The following is a 9,368-nucleotide window of genomic DNA, read 5'->3' on the forward strand; positions in this document are numbered from 1 at the left end:
AGAAGATGAATAAAGGAGTGAAGTACCGTAAGTTAATTTGGATATGCAGAAGATATTAAAAACAAATTGAAGGAACCGCAGAAAGAGGGCGAAGAAAGTCAATTTTTGAAATGTCAAAATGATTGTAAAATTGGTGAAATGTATAAAATTAGTGAAATGTATAAACTTGAAAAGTAAAAAAAGGGGGGAAATGTAGCTGACACCAGTGCAGCTAACAGAGAGCAAGTCGCCTCTAGCCTAGCCTACTGCCCAAAGGCACTTACCATCCAGCACCCAGGATGTGCTACTAGGAAATAGCAGCAAACCAGCAAAACCCAATGCCTAATTGTGTAATCCAAAGAGATACAGTTTTGTATCTCTTTGGATGAGCTCCAAAGACTTGCTCCAGTTTAAGAGGACTGCTCCACCCAATCCTCTGTCGAAGTAAAGAGCAATGGAATTTTGTTTCTTTGACTTTGGTTCCTCGGAGAAGGCGTTGCTTGCCAGTGTGGTGTAGTGGTTAAGAGCGGTAGTCTCGTAATCTGGGGAACCGGGTTCGCGGCTCCGCTCCTCCACATGCAGCTGCTGGGTGACCTTGGGCCAGTCACACTTCTTTGAAGTCTCTCAGCCCCACTCACCTCACAGAGTGTTTGTTGTGGGGGAGGAAGGGAAAGGAGATTGTTAGCCGCTTTGAGACTCCTGAAGGGGAGTGAAAGGCAGGATATCAAATCCAAACTCTTCTTCTTCTTCTTCTTCTTCCTTTGTGATGTGGCATGTATGCACAGCACCCCCATTGGTGTGAACTGAGTTTAGGGCTGTGGAGTTCAGATTTGGAAAGTCTATGTAGCCGTGAAGATTACCAGGTAACCTTGGACCACTGGTGATCTGTTTAACTTACCTCACAAGGTTGTTCTGAGGACAGGGGGAAGACAATCATGTTTGCCACCTTTAGCTCCTTGCCGGATAGATGGAATTTTAATGGGGTGTGTGTGTGTATCTATTGTTCAAAGCACAGAAATGTACAGATCAGAGACAAGGCCTTTCCTGTGGTGGCACCCCCTTTACTGAACGCCCCTCAGGACTACCTGGCTGCTTGCCTACTGGGACACTCAATTATGTTTTAGTTTGTCCGCTCAAATCAATTGTTCTGTGGTTCTTATGCTAAGAGTCCAGCGGATGGCATCACCTCCCATGGGATGTCCTCTCCATCCAAAGAAATAGCAAAGGGATTTTGGGAAAGGTGGCAGGTTCTTGGCTTTTACTACTCTTGATTTAAGCCTCCAGTATCCAAGCTACAATCCCTACCCAGACCCCTTTTCTTCCTGGCAAAGCCACCACCTGCACCTGCCTCGAAGACCATGGGCTCTTGCAGCAGAGAACAAATCATTTGCAGCTATGTGTACATAGAGTAGACTTGACCATTTCAGGCTGAAAATACATTTCAGGTATTTTCTTTAAATGTTCCTTTGCTGCAAAACAAACAAATAAACCCCTCAGATAAAAAGCTAGCACATTAGGGAAGATGTTCCCACCCCAGCCTACTCCTTGCACTGCTTGATGTCTACCAGCAATGAGTTATTTGCATAATAAAACCATTCAAAACTGGAATCCTCCACCTGGACTCTGAATAAAGGCTGTAACTCAGTGGTGGAGCATTTGCTCTGCTTGCAGTAGGTCTCTGGTTTAATCCCCAGCATATCCAGGTAGGATTTATTACTGTTTATATTAAACAAATGCAGAGATTGCTTCACAGCAGAGCCTTCAAAGCAGTGTACATGGCAAAAGCAGGACAGAACACACAAACGCAAGCTCCAAGAACAGTAAAACCAACTCAACTGGAAAACTTCGCTTCGTATCTCCTAATACCGCTCCACATGCCTTCGTATAGTTGTTAAATAGCACTCGGGGGGAAACAGTGTGTCCTGTGGCAGCCCACAACAGAAATGCCAAGGGGGCAAGGGGCATTCCCACAGTGCCATTCCCTGGAACCAACCTTGCAGGTAGGACTGGAAGCACTTAAAACAGTGCCTCTCCCAACACGCATCTCACTGAGCCCATCTAGGATTCCATGGTTGATAGTGTCAAAAGCCAGAGAGAGAGCAGCAAGGTTGCTCTCCCCTTGTCCTCCTCCCTATGGGGATCATTCGCCAGGGTGAACAAGGCTGATTCAGTCCCAAAACCAGACTGAAATGGATCTAAATAAACAGTTTCATCTAAGAATGCCTGCAGTTGCTCGGCCACCATCGTCTCCATCACCTTCCCCCAAAAGGTATATTAGTAACTGGCTGATAACCAACATAGAGGGTCCAGGTGTGTGTGTGTTTTTGAAGGAGTGGACACACCACTGCCTCTTTTGAAGTGGCAGGTACATTTCTGAAACCATGGGAAGCCACAGCCAGCCAGGGCAGACCAGGCGTCTTCAGATTGATGCTTTCCAGATGTTTGCAACTACAGATGTTTAGGAAAAGCTGGTGTAGACAATACTGAATTTTAATGACCAGTGGTCCAGTGTGTTGGACTAGGACCTGGGCAAACAGGGTTCGAATCCCCACTCAGCCATGAAGCTCCTTGGGTGACCTTGGGCCAGTCACCATCTCTGAGCCTAACCTACCTTGCAAGATTGTTGTGAGAATGAAATGAGTAGGAGTACCACATACACCAACGCGGGTTTGCCGATCGCATGGCTTGCGGATTGCATGGTTGGCGGTTCGAATCCCCGCGGCGGGGTGAGCTCCCGTCTCTCGGTCCCAGCTCCTGCCCACCTAGCAGTTCGAAAGCACCCCTAAGTGCCAGTAGATAAATAGGGACCGCTTTATAGCGGGAAGGTAAACGGCGTTTCCGTGTGCTGCGCTGGTGCCGGCTCGCCAGAGCAGCTTCGTCACGCTGGCCACGTGACCCGGAAGTGTCTCCGGACAGCGCTGGCCCCCGGCCTCTTAAGTGAGATGGGCGCACAACCTAGAGTCGGACACGACTGGCCCATACGGGCAGGGGTACCTTTACCTTACCTTTACCACACACACCACCTTGAGCACCTTGGAAGAAAAAGGTGGTAATAAGTAAAGTAACTCCTTCCAAGGTGGTTTCCTATATTGGTAGTATAGTCCATTCTGTAACATCAGGACTCTTAACACTGGTGGTTTTTTTGTGGTGGGTGACACACAGAGTGGGAGGAGGCAGCTAAGGAACTATTGTTCCGTAGAAAAACGCAGAGAGCCAAGTCTATTACGGCCATAGAATCTCTTTATTCAAACAGAACACACACATACACACACACAGGGAAAAAGAAAAAAAGAAATTACTGACATGGCATGAACATGGCATGACGCAGACGACGCGAAAGGCCACTTCTGTCCTTTGTGGTTTAAGAGCTTCAAGAAATATTGCCACTTATATGGGGGTGGGAGAAAGAGGAAAGGGAGAGATGGGGAAGGGGTACAAGTTTACTGACCACCTGGAAGTAAAGAGGTGGGGTGAAGGGTGCTTAGTGCTTGCGCAAGGGAAAGGTCCCTCCACCGTGACTTCGCTTCCTACCACGCTTAATGTCCCGAATCAGACCTCTACAAACCTTGATATTAGATCTTCTTGCCACCTTCACACATACACCGAGCCCCACGGGCACTGGCGCTATGTACCCTTCCAAATCTCAAGGTGTTCTTGGCTGAACTTTTTTGCAATGCTCTTGTCCCAATTCTGTAGTCAGAGGCAAGGGTGAGGCAGTGAGATTTCGTTTTTCCTTTAAACACTATAAAAAGGAGCTACAGAAAAGTCCAAAGCACGTCAACAGCTGGATGGGAGGCCAGAAGAGAGAGGAAAAAAGCAGTAATTCTGAGGCCTTTGGTGGAAAATCCTGTTTCTAGGAGCCCCAAGAGAAGAGGAGCAGGATCTGGTTGGGGTAAGAATAAGAGCTCCTTGGACTTCAAGGGAGTGTAACTTGGAAGCAGGAGAGCATTTCTCTTTGGAACAAGGATTATGGAGAAGGGGAGGCTGCAGGATAGGTAGGTCCTAGGGCATTCTACCAGGGTCATTTTGGTCTTTTGTGTTGTTAAGTGCAGGACTTTGAGCCAGAACTCTCAAAGAGGCAGGAGAATTTGGTTTTAAGTAGGTGGAGGGGGGCAGAAAACCCCACCCACACAACCCAAACAGATTCAGGGATGCAGGGGGAATAAACTGGGGGTCTAAAGTTACTTTTCTACAATGTACTTACTGTAGTTCTGCAAGGTGAATCCCACCGAATAACCCCAGAGAAAGAAACCCTCTCCGTTTCTGATGACTCCCGAGGGAAAAGATTGCAATATTTAGATCCAGTGGTTGCTGCAGTTAGGAGCAGCGAGGACGTGGGCCAAAATGCAGCCACCAACTCTTTTATCGGTTAATGTGCGGTTGGTGTCTGTCGATCAGCCACAATGAAGCTGAAGGATAAGCCAATATTCACGGACAAACTCCCTGTTGGAGACTGGTGGGGTTTCTGAAATCACAATGGGGCTGCTTAGGGCTAAGGATCATTTCCAAAACCAGCTATAGAACACATGCTGCTGGCATGGGTATCATTCTCCCCCCCCCCCCCATGTCTTTTTTGAAAAACGACTGCCATGGTTCCCCTCCACACCATGCTGCTGCTTGGATATGCGGGAGACTGTGGACTTACTGTGGAGCTCTTTAATAGTGATAAGGAAACAAACCAATGCTGGAAGGAAAGTGAGTGGGGAACTCAAAATCCACTGGGAGGAGGTCCAGCTTAAATTTCAGTGAGCCGGTGGACGTATGCTGACAGCGGGAGAAACAAAATGATGGAAACTTTAGGGTCAATCCAGATTTCAGATGGTTGTACGCACACATCTCTCCTAAAAATTCTTTTCACTGAGTACACTGGTTGAAGAACCCCAAATGATGGTGATGTTTGGGGAGGCAGGCGGGGAATGGAAGCAACTATTTTCAGTCAGGAGGCAGGGAAGGCTGGCTCTGCCTCCCTCTCCTTGGCCACCCATTACTTCCTCTTGGATATTAGCTTCAAACAAGCGTCACGAGGGCAGAAATATCACAATTTCGTCCCAGCTAGGAAAGGACAGACGCAGCAGCTCTTACAGGACCGCACACCCCTCACTGCCCTTCCTAACCCTACTTGAGGCAGTGGTCTTCAGAGAAGCCGCTTTAGGCAACCTCCTGATCCTTCTTTACCCTGTGAGATAATTCTGCCGTGCTAATCTGACCTGCCACCCTGTGGGCAAATTTGGAGACGGGGGGCTGGGGAGAGAGGAGCTGTGGCAGACTTGTGCTTGCAGGTGTGGCTGTCAGGTAGAGGAAGAGCCCTCAAAACAGTGGCGAGATTGTTGCTTGGTGGTTTTTTTTCTCCCCACCCTGTTCAGTGTTACCCCCCATCAGAAGACCTCTGGTACGATAGAAGCATAAAATTTAATTGCATCAAAACAGACAGGTTTTGCTCAGTGCAGCAGTGTGTACGTATGCATACTGGGAGGGCGGGGGAGGGGGGATGTCGTAGGGGAAAGAGGCCAAAGGAGGAGAGACGGATCCCCCCCGCCCTGCAGAATTCCTGGGGGAGAGGCACTCTTGCTGGGCTGTGCCAACCAACGGGCCAGGAGGAGGAAGATGCTTTTTGTGCTTGGGACGCACATCCGTTTCTCTCGCAGGTGCTCGCTGGTACCAGGTCCTGGTTTCTTCAGTGATTGCTCGGGGTGGGATAGGGGGAGAGGCTGGGCTCTTTCGCTGCCCCTTGCTGCTTTCTCTTCTGCCCCCTCCCCCACCTGCCCACAGGGGTGAAGGCACCGGAAGGACTGGGGACAGTCCCTGGCAAAATGGACTTGTTCGAGCAAGCAGCTGTGGGCCTTCCCCAGTGACGAGACCCACGGAGAGGCTTTATCTGGGGAAAGATAAGGACGGGATGTGAGTGCATATTAACTATTTCGTCTACAGCTTACGCACGTCACGTTAAGGAGGAACGCGGGTATTCCCGCAGGAGGGAAGGAGCAGCTAGCTGCGCAATCCAGGAGTTTCACATCACGTGCGGAATTCAGCATCTCCTTTTGGTATTAAAAAGCAAGAACGAGCTTCTCGTTCGCATGACGTCCCAAGCAGAAGAGAGGTTCTGTAGGGGGATCCCACCCTCTTCCGTGAGCCATGGACTCCCAACCTATATCCTGGTTCCCAGATGCCATCCTTCCTACATCCTGGCAGGCAGAGCAATGAGCAGTTCGCAGGCTCATCTCCTCTTACCTACAGTCCCTCCTCACCTGGCTGCCGGCTGCTGCTGCTCTTCTGTCTGTTGGGAGCTGCTGTGCTGGGGTTGTGGAGTCTCTGTTGTCCCCTGGAGCGGCTGGGCGGAATCAGAGGTAGTTGGGGGAGGCTCTACTGTGCTGCTGAGGAAAGACAAGAGGGAACTGATGGCAGAGCAGGAGTGAAGCATTCCCACCCCCACCCCCTTAGCCATGGCCTGGTCACACCACACACATGTTGGAAAGGAGTGTCAAATTTCACATGACACACACTGTTCTCACAATCAGGAGGTCAGATCTAAATCCAGGTCTTGAAATCTCTACCTTTCCCAGATACTGAAGATCACATAAATGTGGAGTGTTTGTGAGAGAGAGATCATCACACAAGGAATATGGCCTCTATATCTGTTTCGTTGTTGTGTTTCTCCTGCAGAAATTAATGGTTTCCAGCAGGGTGGATAAAAATCAATGGTTTTTTTGATTTTAAAAAAATTGATTAAAAAAAATATTAAATCAAATGTTTTTGATTTAAATTGGATTTTTAAAATAAAATGCTTTTGGAGGAAAAATCTTCCTAAAGATAGCTTTCTATTTAAGTTACATTATAGTCCAAAGGCTATTCATCAGGAAATAAGGATTTGTTTTAAGTTTTTCATGTGTGTTTAAAAAACTCCTTCAGGTAGCGATAAAGCGGGATATCAAATCCAAACTCCTCCTCTTCTTCTTAGCAACTTTTCAGGGGAACCAAGAGCCATCTGTGTCACGGATCACACCTAACCATCTTACCTGGCTACTGTTGTCATGGTGACGGGATTTGGTGGGTCACCCCCTTCTGGGGGGCCTGTGTCTGGAGTGGGAGGTTCCTGTTGAACACTAGAGGTTTCTGCAGGGGTGGGGTTGGGGAGAAAAAGAGGGAAAGAAGTTCAACAGTAAGTGAATAAAATGGTGATGGGTGTATCACGTCCAGAGGCAGCAGACAGGCTCAGAAAGGGTGATGTATGAAAGCCAAGCCCCTCTCAACTGCTGTAAACCTCACCTCCACGGAGCTGCTATTTCTGAGCTTACAGGCATAAACCGCATGCATTTCCCCCCCTTAGGGTTCTCGCATTCATATGTACTAGAGACACACAGTAGCAAAGCAGAAAGCACCATAGTCATTGGGTGTTTAAGGAAGCTCACACGACTAGGTGGCAGCAAACTCCTACAGCTGCACCAAAGAATGTGCTGTAGAAACTCCTGGACTCCCAGTGGGCTGGTCATCAGGGGAAGTGGCTTAGGGTGGAGAGGGAGTGGCGCAAAGGTTAGAAAGATGGGCTGTGATGTGGGAAGCCCAGGTCCAAAACCCTCCCTGCTCAAGGTATGAAGCTCACTGGAAAGACAAGGGCAAGTTTCTCTCTCTCATCCTAACCAACTGCTGAGATGCTAAGGGAAGGGTCCATTACTCCAAACTGCCCCCTCTCTACCACTGGCCAATTCTATGTTTATATTGCTACTGTTGCCTTATAGTCATTTGTGGAGGAGGACAGAAGTCCCTCGTTGACAAAGGGGAGGGGAAGAGAGAGGAAGGAGAAACCTGAAGGAATGGGTGGTTGGTCGCCTAACAAGGACTATGGGAGCTATGCCTCCTCCAGGACCCCTGCTCTCCCGTCCCTGAAGTTTTCCAGCCAATTGGGGCCCTATAGCACTAACCAGGCAGGAGGTGGCTGCTGTGGTCACCAGAACTTTATTTTTTCATTTGGAGGTAGGTAGGTAGGTAGGAAATGTATTTTAGGTTAATGGCATCATCTGGGCCATGCCCTAGGTTAGAGCAGCCACTTCTATTAAGGCAGAGCAAGAGCAGCCAACTACAGATTTTATTTAGGTCACAGAAGTCAAACTGACAGCAGCCGGGTCCCAGTGCTACCAGTCTATGGAAAGGACCGGCTGGCCAACTAAAGGACAATCCAAATGTCTTTCCCCTCCAAAAGGGGCAGATCACTTGGCAGAGGTGAGAGACTGAGACGTTTGGGCGAGCAACTTAGAAAATGTGTCGCTCGAGCGCTCGCATGTTTGCAACAGTAAGGGAAACCATTTCACAGTACGCAAACCAGCAGGTGCCAAAGAGTGTGGAGAAGAATAGCTGTGTGGGAGGGCAGAGAAGAAGCAACGCCTTACATTCTGGATGCCATCCTGTTTCAGAATATGTAGGTCGCCACTCACCTCCTGCTGTGGATACATTGCTTTGCGTCACTTCCTGAGGGGGGGCTGCAGGGGAAGCAGGGTCCACAAGTGCTTTGGGGGGCCTGGAGGCCAAAAGGATAAAATCAGAAGGTGGGGTCGGGTCTTTAATTTCAATTTAGTTGTATGCCTCCAACTCGTAAAATATCAAGGCTGTGTACAATATATGTAAGTACAAGAAAACAAAATAACATAGGGAAAATGCAAAATAATCACTAAAATGACTGTCTAACCAAGGAAGCTGAAATACCTGCGTACCTGAAAATTCAACAAGCTGAATGCCTACCTAATCTCTGCTGGAAGAGGGTCCCACAGCATGGGGCTGGAAACATTAATGAACTGATTCCTGGTTCCCATTTTTTTCCTCCCACCGACTATTTGAAAATGGCCACTTAATGATTTTTCTGCCTGTTGTGGCAACTGTAATGTGCTATGCTAGATGTCGGCTGATTTTTCACTGTATTTTTGTAGTTTCTTTTATTTCTTACAGATTATATTTTATTGTATTAGTGATTTAAATTCCACAGAATTCAAATTGTAATACAATGTAAGGACTAAAAGAAAGCAATAAAAATACAATGAAAAATCAATATGAACATGTAATGCAATGAATGTGCCATCTCCTGTCTTCAACCACAAATTCACAGCCATGCTGCAGGACCACCCAAATGGGGCTCGCAGGACGCTAGTGGATCATGGAGCACAGTTTGGCTTCCCAAGTTCCGACTGAAGCCAGTTAGGCCTCTGTAATGCAGGGTCAACTAACGGTGCTCCTTCAGATGATCTTGGTGAACAAGCTGGCCTATAAGGGCTCAGGCAGCCTTTAAGGTATCCTGAACCCAACTTGTCCAGGGCTTTGTATATTAACACAAGAAACTTCAACTTGGCCAAGTAACATATGGGCAGTCAGAGATGCTTTAGCAAGAGTTGTTCAGGTGTTGATGC

The 9,368-nt window shown here is 48.0% G+C and overlaps 1 protein-coding gene across 1 annotated transcript in view; it reads right to left on the reverse strand.

The window, feature by feature from the left end:
- Positions 1–3,201: 3,201 nt before the first annotated feature.
- The window catches only part of PPP6R1 (protein phosphatase 6 regulatory subunit 1), a 49,517-nt gene continuing 43,350 nt past the window's right edge, over positions 3,202–9,368 (reverse strand). The window contains exons 19-22 of the mRNA XM_083409528.1: positions 8,406–8,532; positions 6,993–7,089; positions 6,225–6,350; positions 3,202–5,854 (exon numbers count right to left, since the gene is read on the reverse strand). Coding sequence (XP_083265654.1) covers positions 5,851–5,854; positions 6,225–6,350; positions 6,993–7,089; positions 8,406–8,532 — 354 coding nt within the window. The 3' untranslated portion in view covers positions 3,202–5,850. The remainder of the gene's footprint in view (positions 5,855–6,224; positions 6,351–6,992; positions 7,090–8,405; positions 8,533–9,368) is intronic.

This window comes from Podarcis tiliguerta, assembly GCF_965153285.1.
Source record: "Podarcis tiliguerta genome assembly, chromosome: 13".
Classification (NCBI taxonomy): domain Eukaryota; kingdom Metazoa; phylum Chordata; class Lepidosauria; order Squamata; family Lacertidae; genus Podarcis; species Podarcis tiliguerta.